We start from the raw sequence: 17,403 nt of genomic DNA, 5'->3' as shown, positions 1-17,403 counted from the left end.
ATGCCATTCTAAAAACGTGCTAACTCAGATTGTTTACTTAGAATTTCTCTGGAGGAAGAAAATTCATTGTTATCCATTTTGCCGTTGCATTCTTCTACAAATGTACTTGTACATAGGAATGTGATTATCTACGTTTTGTATAGGCTCTCTCGAACAGGATGAATTTATCTGAAGAGTATCAGTAATCCTGTTGCACAGTAAATGTGCAAAGTATAACTTCAGCTCTGCCAGGAACCAGCTAGTGGTATGGTATTGAAGTAACAACTGAGAACCATTTTAGCTAATGACATTACATTTCCATGATGTATAGTTTGTTAGGCTTGCATAAAACACAGCTTTTTTTGCCTGTGTAATGAAACAGTAGCATTTTCAATACGCACACTGAGACTGTTGCGCTTTGGAAAAAACAGCCCCAAAAGGTTAACGTCTAAATAGAGGACTTCCTTTGGAGGACGTACAAGGAATCTCTCGTCTCTCTGGCCTCTCGAGTATTCTCAAATGAATATTTCTGGGGAAGACAGTGAAAATACCCTTGGCTCCAATATAGAGGGCATTTTCATTGATGTAAGCCCATTTTATACCAGTGGGCATCTACATATATTCTCAAAATATTTTATTATTATTCAGTATGGTTATGAATAAGGAACAAGCCTACTTTTGAATAATAAATACCATGTGGAATTGTGGACCTCAATCAATATATTAGTATCCAACATGTTATTATTGTGATTATTGTACTTATTTGTTACAATCTTCTTGACCTGTTGCTGTCTGGGGAAAGCGGAAGGAGAGGGAGAGGTAGGGGGAGGTTGAGAGGTGGGGAGAAGTACAAACACTTTTTATCAGGATAATACTATAGTAAGCAAAACACAGTATTTTCCATGTCATAAGACTCATAATATCATTTAGTTACCATGTGTCCTTTTGGAGTGTCCCAATGTCCTTTTTGGAAAACTGCCTAAACATAGCTTAGAAGAAAACAATGCAGAATGCTAATTTATGGAGATATTGTTATCAAATTGGAAAGGGGATTTGTCCAGTGTTTTGCCGATGGCTCAATTGTATTTTGAGGCGTGCCAAGTACTGCCACAATAATCTGTTTCCACTGAAAAATGTAAAATATTTTCAGTGAGAACAAAATCTTCCACTTCCACTGTTTGAGCTTTTGTAACTTTGTTTTAGTAATACTTAGTAATTGACTCTTGGAAAACAAACCCCAAAGGGTTACCTTTCAGAGGACACCAGTACTTGCCTGTACTCAGGCAAGAATAGTAGCCATTTTATTTTGGGCATGTACTTTCCAAGCTTGTGTCAAGAAAAAGGGTGATACCTAAGGGGTTAAAGAAAACAGTGATTGTGGCGTGAGAAAGATAAATTGGCCATTTTCTAGGATACTGCACATTGGGTATTGTAATTTTTGTGTTTCCAAAGCACAACACTTGTGATATAGAACACTGACAAAACATTAATCATGGCGTACAATAACATAATTTTATTATTCATATTATTTCCTTTCAAATTTGTATTTTACACACAACATTAACCTAGTTCTTATATACAAGTACATTTTATAGCAGCCTGCCAGTGCATTTTTAAAGCAATGTAAAATTACACATATTTTCACTTGAATCATTTATTGGAATAGTTACTTGAAAGAACCATTTTAAAAGCCTCTGGTTTGAGATATAAATCACTTTAAATTTCTATAAACTCAAGACTTTAAATCAATGCATATATGTCTAACTAAATCAATACAAAAAAGAGTAAAGAGAATCTTATCAAGTTTTGGGTAAATTACAAAGGTAGTTATAGACAGGCAAGCAAATAGTGAACTACTTTTAATGATGTGAATTATAACCTGCATTACATAATATTGTGTTTTAAATGTTTATATTCACGTAATCACCCAATGGACGCATCAATGGAATCTATATATATATATATTATACTGATTTATACTGATACTGATAATGCTATATATATATATTTTTTAATATATATATATTATATATATATATGTATATATATTTTTTATATATATATATAATATATATATATATATATATATACATATATATATGAATATACTGATATACTCATTAAACTGTCTATTACTCACTAAGTTTACATATCAATGTGAGGTATGTCCAGTAAATAGAGCAATAATGTTTATTGCCACACAAAAAGACAGGACCAGAATAGTGGCTTGGAGCTTATATGGTGCTGATACGTATTATAAAACATAAATCAATTCATGCAGATCGAAGTTGGAAACGTGGCACATTTCCAGAAATAAGCCAAGTTTGTACAGTCTATCTGTGACATTAAGCTATTAATATCTGAGTATTGGGCAGAGTACTTAGCTAATATATACTATCTTTTAATCTGTATTAGTAATATTGCCATGTAAATGTGATAACAGAGGTAGATTTTGCGAACTACAGAAAGTTTGATGGTCCTTCCTGCTTTTTATGGGTGGCTTTTAATGGAACATGCATAGAATGTGTAGTTGCCACTTGATATGTTGCAAAATCAGTGAGACACTCATATATGCTGATCTGCTGTATGATTACTGCATCTTTTTTTCACTGCACTTGCAGCACAGAAAAAAAGGTTTCAACTGGAGCCATATCGAATTATGACCAGAAGTCTGCATTGACAAGAAATACTTGGCTTTGCCGTTCCTGAAGTAATGTGCATTTAAGGAGAAGCCCCAGGTGAAAGGGCAATCAACCAATGATCAGAAACAATGCCAAGTAGTTAATTTATGTTTTATACCACCTGTATCATGTAAACTAAGGGGTATTTTATGTGGAAAAATAGCAAATACATCAGAATTTCCTGGCATATACATTCATTGTTTTAAAACAACTCATCAATAAAAAACATTTTTTAAAAACAATCTGGAATTCCCCAGCTATTGAGTCATTCATCACATAGAACTTTTTTTAAAACTCTGACTTAATCAAGATAAAAAAAAGTGTTTTAGCTAATATGGAAATTTGTGCTTTTTAATTACTCATGCTAATTGATAATTAGCTGATGTTCCTCAAAAATAGATAAAAGTCATCATGTCATACTTTTGATTGGAGGAAAGGATTTTTTTTTCTACCTCTCAAGAGTGTTTTATGCACCCATAGTGTTGGCAGTAAGATACAGGTCTCTTCCAAATAGTGCAAGCTCTCCTTTAGCACTGTGTGCCAGTGTTGGGGGAAGCTACTTTGAAAATGTAGTTACGTAAGGTACCAATTACTTGACACAGTAAGTACTTAAGACACCTAAGACACCTCACAGCCACCGATAATTGAAAAATAGTTAACTAAAGCTACTTAAAAAAGATATATGAACTAAATTGGAGCTACTCCAATCATGACAAAAACACAAATTAGGTAATTTGTGAACTTTACCTGACATTGACTAATGCTAATATTTTTGTGCTCAAAACCTCTTTAAATAACACAAGCTACCACACACTATTGGGAATTATAGTTAAGCTGGTAACTCTATGTAGTTCTGCTTCATGCCAATACTGTGGCCTATAATATGGTGAATATACATTTATCAAACATGTTGTCTCCTAAAAAACACAATCTGTTGTTTCTTCTCATGCCATAATCCAGCAGTTCGCACAGACATTTATTTGGAGGACAGCCCCTCATTTGCAGCCCATGCAAGCAGGCTGCGGACGCCTGACTGACAAGAGGAATTTGCCAGAGAATGACGAATCACAAACGTACAGCCAACTGATGTTCCTGCCCCCGGCCAAAGCTAATCATGCACTGCATAGCCAGGCTGCCATCCACAGCTGGCAGGGGCATGATCCAGAATGTGGGGCCCTCCACAGTGGCTTTATAGAACGCGCCACCCAACAGCTCCTTGGACGATGTATTTAAAAAGAGCAGAAGGTAGGAAACAAATCACTTTGGAGCACAGCACAGAATTCATTTTCACAACACATGGCATCTAGTGACATCATTTCAAATTACAATCTGTGCAATCTGTGCAGTCCATAAGTATTTGGACAGTTGTACAATTTATGTTCTTTTGGGTGTTTACCAAAACAGTTTGTTTTAGCCCATTGTTTGGCCCATATCTGGCCCCATTATTTCTCTGTCTCATAATGGATTCTCTGGCCCTCAACTCTGGCCCTAATTTTGACAAAAGCCAAGCACTGACTCCCTTAAAATGGGGGGACTATCTGCTGTATAAGTAAGGATGGAATTCCTACATGTGTATAAGTAAGGATGGAATTCCTACATGGATGACCTGCTATGAATGTATACCCTCAGATTAAAGTCTGCACCTCATAATAATTGTTCAATTTCAAATCCAATGTGCTGGAGTAAAGGGACAAAAGAAGATAAATTGTACCACTGTCCAAATATTTACGGACTGCATTGTATGTCTCTGACTGTTCCTTTCTTATTGTTTCTTTCACAGTCTTTACAGCCTCGTAAAGTTTTCTTTGACTGTGATTGGCACAATGCCAATAACAGACTCCACACGCAATTTTCAGATACTGAAAGCTTTCTTACAGTATAACTGCACTAAGGAAGTGATTGAATACACCTGACTAATCAGAAACAGCCAAGAAGCCAACTGGCCAATTACTTTTGGTCCCCTAAAATGGAGGGACTATGGATAAAAATGGATGTAATTCCTTCATGCATCACCTGATATGGATGTAAATACCCTCAAATTAAAGGTGATAGTCTGCCACTACCTGGTTGTTTTCATTATTTATCACGGAATAATGTAATTATGATACTCCAATTACACTTCTTAATCAAGAATGCATTATTGACAACATGGGGGGCTTATTATAATGGCATTCCCACCATAGTCAGCAGACCTGAACCCAATCGAACATCAGTGGGAGCAGTTGAAGAGAGAAAAGGCCAAACATAAAGTAACATTGAGAAATCATCTATGGGAAATGTAGAGAAAGTGCTGGGATTAAATGGAAGATGAGGTGTTGCATAAGCTGCGGAATCAATGGCAGGCAGACTGAAGGCGGAGGCTAATCAAGGATGAAAGGCGGAGACACAAAGTACTAACAATTTTTAACCTTCAGTAAATACCGACACACTTTTTTACTTCTATTATTAAAAAGAATGCAATAGCTAATATAGCACAATAGGCTATATTATAAACAACAACAGCTGCAGGAAAGGCTGCATTTTCTCACAGCATTTTCTCACAGTCATGTCATAGTAATATCCACACCTGCCTGCAACAACCGAAGATTATATTTTTCCCAATATATTTTCACTTTCTGAATCACCTTAATAACATGCAAAAACAAAAAATATGTCAGCAATAAAGGTGGCTGCAATAATGCAAAAAATTGGTAACCAATATCTAAAGACTTGCCCTAGCTGGAATTTGTCAGTCCTGTATTGCTGTGGAAACTGCTACGATACATTTTTATTAATCTACCCTTATATTTGTATGGTTCTCTCATCAAACACAGAAAAATGTAAGCTTCAAAAGTTTGTTCTGTCTCAGTACGTGTTATTTAAAAAAACAAGCATTCCGTTTTAAAAAAAATATATATACTATATTTTCTTATCTGGTTATTCATTATTGGGAGATATTATTAGGATTTCACCTTTAGAATTTTGATTCTTGGGAAAATAAAGATGCACGAACAAAAATACCCTGCTTGTCCAGTCAGTAATGTCATTGTATCAAATCTAAAGGAGTACCCATGAGGCCAGTAGGGACCATTTTGTATTCTATAACAGCTGATTTAACACCGCACATTTTGTTCTTTAGCTTGGAGGCTCATACAACGATGTATCATGATCCAAGCATAAAACATTGTTGAAGTCCTGGGATCTCAATTGTCACTCTCTCTATGGGTTCATCCTGATGTCACAACATTCTCAAAGGAATATGTGGCACTGCATAATTTCACTCTAACCTTTGGTATGATGTCAGTGCATGCAACGGTTAAGCTTTTGGAGACTGTGATCGCCAGACTTGTGCTCCAATGAATGACTGCGACATCACCTGTGATGAGGTATCTCAGCCTCAAAGACCAATGAACGGGCTCAAGCCTCCTCAGATTCAATAAGTGGAATGTAACAGAATCAAACAAAAAAGCCTCCACAGCCGGGTATGACAAGTGATTCTGTTTCAACTTAATACTACAGTGCAGATGTATGGCTAAACTGTATACACACATGCCAATATATACAGCATATAGTCTAGCCCTTCATCTGCACTGTAATAGACCATATACATGCACTCACCCAGCACCTTATTAAGTTATACCTGCTCAATAACACAAATAGCCAGCTCTTCCAAACAGCAAATCATGTGGCTGCAAACCAATACATAAAGCATGCAAACAAGTTAAGTGGTTTGACCAAATATTAGAATGGCCAAGATGCATGATCCAAGTGACCTTGGCAATGGTATAATTGTATAATTGTTGGATCTCAGAAACAGCTGACCTTTCAAGCACTATAGTCTCTAGAGCTTAAAGAAAATGGTGAGATAAATAAAAACCATCCAGTGAGCAGCACTTTGATGGCAAAAAACAACTTGTTAATGAGAGAGGTCGCAGGAGAATGGGCAGACAGAAAATGCTCAAATAACAGCTGTTTTTACACAGTTGTCTGGACTCATAAAACATCAAAAGTTCAAACATCTTGAAACATATACAGCAGACACAGCAGGCTCCACAACAGAATCCACTTCTGTCAGCTAAGAACAGGAAGATGACGTGATCACCAAAGAACAGGCACGTGATCATCAAAACTGGAAGATTGAAGAAAAATGTTGCCTGGCCTGACAATCTCAATTTGTGCTGTAGCATGCAGATGGTAGAATCTGAATTTGCAGTAAACAGCATGAATCCATGGATCCATTTTGTCTTGTGTTAACAGTGCAGGCTGCTGGTGGTGGTTTGGAAAATGTTTTCTTGACACATATTAGGCCCTTTAATATAGATTGAGCATCACTTTAATGGCACAGCATACCTAAGGGCTGTTGCTAATCATGTGTCATGTCACAATAGATACATCCCGCAGGATAATATGCCATGTCACCAAGCACACATCATCTCAAGCTGGTTCCAGAAACATGACAGTGACTTCAGTTTACTCCAATGACCTGCACGTCCCCATATCACAAACACATTGAGCACCTTTGGGATGAGGGGGGTTCAAGTCCCTGTGTAGCCACGATAAGACCTACACAGCTGTTGGGCCCTTTAACAAGGCCCTTAACCCCACATTGCTCCAGGGGGGAACTGTTTAGTCTGCTTAGTCTAATCAACTTTAAGTCACTTTGGATGAAAGCGGCAGATAAGTAACAAAGTACTATTATTATTATTATGATTATGATGATGATGATGATGATTATTATTATTATTATTATTATTATTATTATTATTATTATTATATAAGGTGGAATGGCACGTTTGCAGCATGCATGGCCAAATATCTGCAGGAACTGCGTGATGCTATTGAGTCAGCATCACACAGTTCCTATTGGATGCTATTGGACCAAAATCCCTAAGGAATGTTTGCATGACCATGTTGAATCCATACAAGTAATTCATTCTCCCCTGGAGGCAAAGCTGGTCCAACCCAGCACTATGTGTACTGTACCTAATAAAGTGGCTTTGTCTATACACATACACACACCTTACCCATAAAAATATCAAGCTTCTAGTGAAAGAAAAATGCACTCTGTCAGTATTTTTCCTTATTGTGTGCATATTGAAATCTTAAAAATAAAGTAAATTAAATGTATAAATATATATATACACACACACACACACACACTATGGCAGTGTCCAACACTCTCTATGTGAGGCATGTTATGTAATTACTTATTAGAATTTGTAATATTTCTATTTGTGAGAATTAAAATTTCTTACAGTGCACATAAATGGAACTCGGATTGTCAATCCGTTTCACCAAAAACAAAGCCTTATTGAAGAAAAATGTTTGGTTCCCCTGTGCATCGTACAAAGGATGATCATTTATCCTCTTAAGTACTAGAACTGCTTGTTCATTTTACTGCTTACTCATGTAGAAGATATCTGTAATGTTGAACCAATACCACAGGCTGAATTTGAATGATCCCCATTCTATGACTACCTGTCTAAAATCCGGTATTGACAGCGCGGGAGAAACGGTGCTAAGTTAAGGTGCTTATTCAACAGCCCACCTAGTAGTCATCTAGTAAGGAAATAAAATGCACATTGCACGTTTAATAGCTTGAAGTGGATAGCATTTTGCGGAAGGATGTACAGTAATGTAGCAACGGGAAGGCACTGTTAACAATCTTGTCACTGATGTCATCTGCCCACGTCTTTGCCTACATCGGTAACTTGCTGCAGAAGCACAATAAACATCGTCAGGACAATGCATGAGCTACCGTTTGGCCACAGAGACGTACAATAATCTTTATTGGGCAAAAACACACAGCAGGTCATATTACAGAAATGACCAAACGCAACCAACCAAATTGCAAATACTAATTACGCTACTTATTCGTACCAGTGTTACCATTACATTGCTGCATTCAAGCAACAATTGTCAATATGCTGTTGCGTTTTTGCTCTAATCTGAATATGTCAAATATGTGCGGTATGCCTATGTTCATGTGTAGGCTACCAAAAGTAGGGGGGCTGGCATGTAGACAGATGTACATGGCACATTTGCCAGACTTGCATATACAGTAATTATCTGCACCTTGCTTGCGATCAGAGTGTCATTAGAACACTATAGCTAGCACTTAGTTAATTGGCAGCCATGTTCAATGATGCATAGATATGCAGCTGGTACAGTGCATGACACCAGGCAGATATACTTAAACGAAAGCACTGTCAGAGAAATATAGGATATCATGAAAAGTCCACGCATATACCGTTCCGCTGTCTCTTGCCGTTACGTAGTTAGTTAACCAATTTTAAATAATGTAAGACCAGGCTAAATATCAGCAAATAATATTTTTACAACTGCAATTAATTTTGAGTGTAACAACAAACCTCGAACAATTCGAATGAGCATGTTTACCATTTCCAGTGTGCACGCATCAACTTACTGCAAACAATAAAAATAGCCTATACAGTAAATATACGAAATGGTTCACTGAAATAATCACGCGCAATGAATTATCGAACATAGAGACATTCGTGAACTGAACACAGACAGCCAGCTTTTTTGATTTGTTAGTGCCCGATTTACTGAAAACATTTATTGCGCATACCATGTAGCATTATGTGTTGGCTACTTACCCATGTCGCGGGTCCAGTTGTTTCTCTGTCTAAACACCCCAGAAAAGAAGAACAACAAGAAGAAGAAGAAGAAACAAGAAACCCTTAAAATTCTTCAAAACTGCACAAAGCTTTGTTTTCTAAATTTCGTCTTCGAGCCAAACTGTGCCAGCCGCTCAACCGGTAGCACAGATCGGGACGCAGCTGTCCTTCCTTGCGACAAAGGAAATTGGTAAGATAAAAAAAGAAATCTGTACCAACGACACCCCAATTTAATCTAAACCCTAAACACCTCGCTGGACCTCTTATTCACCGAGTTTCCCCAAAGGATGTAGCCTACACACTCGTCAGTTTAACGCTCTACGATGGTGAAATCATCAGAAGTGGGTCATTTTAAAAAGTAATAGGCTATAATTATTATCCTGATGTCTTGTCGTGTATTCTTAAATTGAAATTAGTTCAACACAGTGCCACCTATATGAAGCTCTCAAAAAGTTAATGAAATGTCAATGAATACACATTTTTACCCAATTATATTTTGCCTGTAACGTCCATTCAACCCATATAGAAGCAATGCGACAATCAGCATTGAAGAAAAAGCAGAAATAGCAGCCTTGAGTAATTCTGTAGGTTGGCAGTGAGTGAATGAGAGTAGGTGCCGCGTTGGGACTGCTCTGCCTGAGCTGTATGTTCAGTGTGAAACAGCCGTGGAGAAACAGGAGCAGCGCCGTGGCAGAATGCAATCTCCTAGGCTCTCTCTCTCTCTCTCTCTCTCTCTCTCTCTCTCTCTCTCTCTCTCTCTCTCTCTCTCTCTCTCTCTCTCTCTCTCTCTCTCTCTCTCTCTCTGCACATGTATGGAACATTTAAAATAATAACTATCCATCAAAAGTGCCATCGACAATTCGTAATCGATTATCGTTAACGCTTCAATCAATATTCTGTAGCATAGTTATCTATGGATATGGTTAAATGCAACGCGTGTTCGGTTTAACTCTTTAAAAGGTATTTAAGAGTGAGAAATTCATTTGTTAAGAGTGTGTCACAAAGTGAGGTAGAAATGACAATTTTTTTAGGCATTAATATTATTAATAGGGGAGCCAGAAAACCACATCTGGCCTTCAATATGCCAAATAAATTATGCTTTTTACAGTAGATGCCACCTGTACTCTTTAAGCATTACAAAATTGATCTGAGTTAATAGGACTGGGAGTAGAGTCTGTCATAATTAAATCATTATGCCTGAAATGCATTCATGAAATGACATTTGTAGGTCTTATTTCCAGTCAGGGATGGCTGATTTTATTGCATTTTATTGTATTTTTTTGTGTCTGCAAAGGGTCGTCTAAAATGTCTTATTCAGAATTTCACCATTGTCATTTATGAACCACAGGGAATCTTAGTGTTGTTATTGTGCATATAGCTGACAGCATTCATATGCATTTGATATTCTTATTCGGATATTTACTGAAACCTACAGATACTCACTGTTGCTCCAGTTAAGGCAGCTGTTACTATGGGAGCTAATCCCACTCAGGATTAATGGTTTCTAATAGCGTAATTTCATCTTGTTTTCACATAAAAGGTTTACATGCAGGTAATCTTGGGACTACACATTCTGAATTAGGTAGTTAGGTAGAAGTGAGATAGGTAGAAATGAGAGCCTTCTCATTTGTATTGTTGTGGCTTACACTTGAAGCGGGGAAATGGTTTGATTGGCATCTGCCAGCCACATCAAGTCAGAAAAATCCACGCGTTCCACTGAATATGATCCTATCAGTTTCAGTCCTGTCACAGCCACAAAGCCCTGTTAGGCAAATTTGGAAACAAATCTTTATCGTTGTGTGGTCAAAGAAATCTTAAATTGTATGTTAGGGCACTTATGTTAATGAATACATTTCAGATGGTACAGTACCATGCTAAAATAAAACACTGCACCCACACATGCTCTTTTCAGACAAGATTGGTTCTGCCTGGTATTTAGGTCTCCTCTCCCCCACAAAATGGTAGAGATATGCTTGTGGGAGTTGATCATGAACCCCTGAACCCACCACCCCCCCCATCCCCTCAAATACAATGCACCCCCCAGAACTAAAAACTGGACAAAAATCGTGTGAATTCTGATTAGAACCCCCCTCCTCCAATGCTGTCTGCTTCAACCCTGTCACAGCCACGAAGCCCTGTTAGGCCAATTTGGAAACTCAGTGTGACTAGCTGACCAAATATCTTTATCTTTGTGTGGTCAAAGAAATCTTCTGAAATTCTGAAGTTCTGAAATTCTGAAGTTTGTCATACCCCAGTATGTATTTCAACCACCCCCTCAGCCCCAAAAGGAATGTTTGGCTTTGCTGCCATGTCTGAGTGACTGCATATGAGTGTGTGAATGACACTTAGAATCTCTAGGGAAAATTCAATAAACCAAAGACAGGGATGATGCTCCAAGATGAATGTTTACTTTTAAGTCCATAGTAAGAACCTCTATCACTGTGGCTGACAGTATGACTTCTATTTTTATTTTACTTTAGAAGACATAAATACAAGTCCAGGACTATAATGATGACAATTTTGGTAACAGCAACAAGCATAACTAAGGGTTATTTATAAAACCGCAATAGTTTTAAGTTAAATGTTTAAATTAGTATTTGTTTGTTCCTCTATGCTAGTCTGGCAAACTGGCACACATCTCAGACTTTGCATTCGTGTCAAGTGTAATTATACTGCAACACTCTTATCGTCCACCATCAGAATCTGTTGTGGCTTCTCTTGGAAATGAGTGATAAGTGGCATAATTAGTATCAGGCTTTTTCAACTCCAATATCTAAAAGTTGTACCATGTGACAACAAAAGGTACATTAAAAAAAACAAACTTATAGTTATTGCTAGAGTTGTATTTTATTATTTACTTATGCGATTTACTTAAAAATATATTAGCCATTTTTGTCTACATTATTCTGTCAACACACTAGTGAAATTATGTGTCCATAGTAACTGATTTTCTAGTGAGTAATGAGAAAACATGTTTTCCAGGTGACACAAAATGTCACATTTAATTTGCTTGATAGATAGTTTCTGTATATATTTGTATAAATAAAACAGTTGGCATTTATATAGTGCCTTTATCCAAAGCACTGTACAATTGATGCTTCTCATTCACCCATTCATACACACACTCACACACGAACGGCAATTGGCTGCCATGCAAGGCCCCGACCAGCTCGTCAGGAGCATTTGGGGGTTAGGTGTCTTGCTCAGGGACACTTCAACACAGCCCGGGCAGGGGATCGAACCGGCAACCTTCCGACTGCCAGACAACTGCTCTTACTGCCTGAGCCATATTGCCCCCAAAATGGCTCAGGCAGTAGAGCCATGTCGATATCCTCCTGAGTTTAAAATATATTTATAATGCCTCACTGCTTGCCTGTTGATGGTCAGGAAGCTCATGGCTGAATACTTTTCTGATTCTACATGATGAGAGAACACTTAGTTCAAAAACGTGTTTACCCCCAGAGAAGAATAAGTATTTCAAAAATAAAGAAAAAAATCTCAGACAGCTAAATTCTTCAATGAACAATTATAATATCTTTGGTTAAAAAATAGACAAATTCCAGTGTGGGTCACTGCAAGCCTGCTCAGGTCACACTGCATCACATTACTGTAGGCATAATTCAAATGCTAAATGCCAAGAATGAAAAACGTGTTGCCCTGTAGGGCTTGAACCTAGAGAACAGAAGCAGTGAGACATCAAAACCAAACCAAGTGAAAGTTTTAAAGTGCTCCATTGCTGATTGTTTGTCAGCTGTTGTCTGAATTCATGTTTTGTTTTAGCTGGGTTATTCTGTGTACTGGATGAGACAACACCCTGGTCGTTGCTCTTCAAGTCCATTTACTAGTAACTTTGTAACAAATGAGTAAGAGTCTTACAGTAGTCCCAGGAGGTTGTCAGAATCAGAAACTTTAGTAGATATGGGATCGGAAAAGATCCATGAAGTTGCAGGCCAAGATGCCCCTTGCTGATGACACAACAACTTCCAATCCACATAGTAAAAATCATGCCGAATCTAGAAAGCTAGAGTGAATTTCCCCAACCAAAAAAGACGTTGTTAACAATGACCATTGGCAGACCTGCTGCTCACCTCTAGCAATGCCCACTGAACCAAGAACAAGCATACACAAGCAAATAACACTCCTTGAGGTGCTGCTCTGCATGTTCTGTTTGGGTAGAAAAGGATAATCTTCACAGCTTCTTTGTCAGTTGGAGTAACAAATGAAAGCAGACACTAATTGCTTTTTGCTGTTTTTTGTCTTATTTGTATCGATTCAGTGGCTTACTTCTCATTACTTTCTATACTATTTTTGATGGCGGTCCTACAGATGGGCAGGGGAAAGAGGAACCAATAGAATCAAAGATTTTAGCCAATGGGAATCAAGAAAATAAGCCATATACTGTAGAACATAACTGTCACCTGAAAGCATTGTACAAGAATACCTCCATAATGTAGCAGCATAATGAGTTACCTTTTTTGTCTCTGCTGAGGTGTTTATTTTGGGTTTTAGAATAGGAACCTCACCAGATAAATGCTAATCATGACTCTGTTGTGACTGCCCATGGAACTGAAATTTGAAATAATTACCCTGTTGTATCTCTCGATGCTGGAATTTCTAGGTACAAAAATGTTGGTTTTAAAAAGTGGCCATATCTTAACATATCTGTTTACCTTAAAAGGCGAATAGCTACGACAGTTGAAAACATTCAAGCATGGAAATGCATGAAGACTAATATCCAAATTATGTTTGTCACCTGAAAAAAAGGAAATGCCACTTGTGTCCTAAACAACATTTCCTGCCACTATTTATCACATTAAAAATGAACCTTCAATGAACAATCATATCATGTATACTGCTAACATATGGGATTCTGTGTGCAAGCGATATGCCAGAGAAAACATCTGTGGCCCATGGGATCCTTACCGTATGTATAGTTACATAAGACAACAAATAACAAACATCATGTTACTTGACAAGAGAGGATGTGGTGTTCATATCATGCAATTGTAGATCACATAATGTGTTACATTATGAATGCTAATGAGAAACAACAAATGTTATATATTTAGCCATTGCAATCCACCACCTCAACCCGACGCCCGGTGGACTGCATACATGCTGCAAACATGCCATACACATTGTGACACTGAGTTGCATTAAGAGTGCAGTAAATTAGTTAAGTGAGAACGGTACAGCTTTGTCAGTCTACAATGCTAGAGTTACGCAACTCAACAGCAGCTCACTGACAGCTTGGAGTGCTGTAGATTCCTGACTCAAACAAATGACTAGAAAATAACTTGTTGTATTTATTACATTTCGAACTAAAATTTCATTAAAGTGAATGCTCTCCGTTTCCTGATAACATATGCATTAATATTGCAGACGGGGGAAAGGTCCGCAGGTCGTTCTGCAGTCTGGATCTCCACTTACATGATTGCATAAGTCTCTGGGGAATGGAGATGTTGGTGCACAGTGTTTTTAGGAGTATGCCACTGATGTGACTTCAGAGAAATGTGTGTCCTTGAACACATACACAAGAAAAAATGGATTGGTCTTTTTTATTCTGTCTTACTTGGTTATTTATTTATTTATTTATTTATTTATTCATTTTTGGCAAGAATCCACCTTGACATGCATGCTTGTGTGTACATTGTGTGCTTGCGAAATGTTGATCTACTCCTGTAGTCTTAGTAAACATATACAGTGTACAGGAATGGTGATAAACAAATGCTTCATACAATAACATGAATGTATGAGAACAATAGCAAGCACAAAAGAAAATCAAGGAATGAAATAGTACTATAAAAAATAAAGCATAATCCAATGATTACAGATATTATAAGAGATATCTGATACAGCAACCATTTTGTGAGAGTGAGGGTTAACCACACACACACACACACACACACACACACACACACACATGCCTGCACGCACGCACACACACACAATAAGGAAGAGGAACATTTCCATTCAGTCCTCAAAAGAAACTAAAGCCAGGCATTATGAATAAATCCACACTGCCTTTTATTGTGATGCATATTTGAGATAATCTTAGAATCTTACATATGCAAACTATGCCTTTGTGTTTTCTTAATGATGTGAAGTGTGTGTATATGTGTGTATGTGTGTGTGTGTGCGCGATTACGCTGGCACGTATGTGTGTGTGTGTGCGCTCACTTGGGCACATTTGCGTGTGTGTGTCTGCATTCTGTATGTGTGTGCATATGTGGGTGCATGTTACAGTGTTGGTGTGTGCCTTCAAATTTATATGCCTCAGGACAACCCAATGCTTTCATCTTATTTCTTATTTTGTAATTTTAGCAGCCTTTAACTATATTATGCAGGTATTACTTGAAGAAGTGACACTTAATAATAAGAATAAAAATATGCTCCAAAACTTTCACTTAAAAATCTTATATCACTGAAAATGATAATAGTCCAATTACTGATATATGAGTCTAATTACTGACCAGGAGCACTTTCTCTCAGGTCTCATCTCCAAGTAATTAGAAAGTGTGTTTTTAGCTGAGAAAAGTCTTTTCAGGCAGGTTCATTCATGGTGTGATGTTTTTCAGAGATACAGGCCTGAAAACATTTAGATTTACTACAGCTAGCTAAAATATACGTACAGTAAACATGTATGCTCAAACAAAATAGCATTTCTCATACAATGTCTGCGTGTGCATGTGAAAGTGTATATACAATCACAAAATATTGATGCAATTTTATTTAACAAATTAAAAAAAATAAGCATCTTGGAACAGACAATTAAACATTAAACAAATAATTGCCATGAAAAATGTAGCAGTCAAATGATTTACAGATTCAGGCTGTTACAGACTCGGGAATGTTGTTGTGCCCTTACACAAAATCCTTAACCTGAATTGCCTCAGTCGATGTCCAGCTGTTGTAATAGATTGTATTTTAAAGAAAGATAAGATGTGTACTGTAAGTTGCTCTGGTAAATTCCTAAAAATGTACCGTATACAATATTTTAAGCAAACTTGCCAAGTAAATGATGAAACCTGCATCAGGTTCAAAGGTAAACTAATTAATCAGATCACATCTTTGCTGCAGAAGTGTTCAGGCTGTGAAACTACTCTTAGTCAACACCCACATATAATTATGATGGTAAACATTAAATCCATGTTATGTACATTTCAGTAGCAAAATGAGAAAGTGTAATGGACTTGCCAACATTAAATCTTCACATCAGCATTCTCAGATAGTGTGGATCTCCTTCTCAAGGTTAATAAACCTAATGCCAGATTCCATAATCTTGTTATTTCAAAATTGATTGGGGTGTATCATAATGTGAAAGGTGACTGATTTTGCATATGCAGTCTTGTTAATGCTATTACTATGAAACAAGGAATTATTCTGTGTAGTATGGTTATTCACAATCTATAGTACAAACTTATATTCAGGACTGAGAATTAATTGAATTTTAATGCTTTGAGAATAATTATTTTGAAATGTTTCATTATCTGTGCATTTTAATCAACAGTGTTTCTGTATGATAACTGAAATACATGTTTATTTTATTTATTTGTATTAATGTTTTACATTGCTTGTGCTCAGGTATTAATAGGGATATGTACATACTGTGTTTGTGTCACAGATAGAAAAAGTAAAATGTACAAATCCTGGGAAGAATGTTTGTGTTAGGAAAAGGAGGGGAGAAAGATATGACAGAAACTACACTATGTATTACAATATGTATTACTGCTAAAACCAAACAACATTGTAGACACAGTGATTCAAGACATGAATTTTGAAAATGTTTAATCTAGCCTTTTACCACTTTCATGAGACAGAAATCTGTTTTGCTGGCTCATGTAATTAACAGAAGTATTTACAAAGGCAAAGTGCTGACTTCTGTATTTCAGGTTTTCAAGCAAATTTTTTCATCCTAAAAAAAGGCCAAGTTGCATTCTTGGGGAAAAAAAGCAATAGACCCGGAGGATACTTCAAAATACAGCAATAAAATGACTGCATTGCACTAATATTAAATGTTTGCAATTTTATTTCATGGCTGAAGAGACGGGTTCCCAGTGCTTTATTCCAACACTGATTTACTTGACATACATTGGAAATTCAGCTCCAATTGTTTATTTCTC

General features: G+C 37.0%; 1 protein-coding gene across 2 annotated transcripts in view; it reads right to left on the bottom strand.

The window, feature by feature from the left end:
• The window catches only part of lrrtm4l2 (leucine rich repeat transmembrane neuronal 4 like 2), a 38,562-nt gene extending 29,276 nt beyond the window's left edge, over positions 1 to 9,286 (bottom strand). For both annotated transcript variants that reach the window (XM_061260944.1, XM_061260943.1), the window contains exon 1: positions 9,260 to 9,286. In XM_061260944.1, coding sequence (XP_061116928.1) covers positions 9,260 to 9,263 — 4 coding nt within the window. In that variant the 5' untranslated portion in view covers positions 9,264 to 9,286. The remainder of the gene's footprint in view (positions 1 to 9,259) is intronic.
• Positions 9,287 to 17,403: the final 8,117 nt, after the last annotated feature.

The sequence above is a fragment of the Conger conger genome, chromosome 11, assembly GCF_963514075.1.
Source record: "Conger conger chromosome 11, fConCon1.1, whole genome shotgun sequence".
Classification (NCBI taxonomy): domain Eukaryota; kingdom Metazoa; phylum Chordata; class Actinopteri; order Anguilliformes; family Congridae; genus Conger; species Conger conger.
This window is presented reverse-complemented; position numbering and strand designations above follow the sequence as displayed.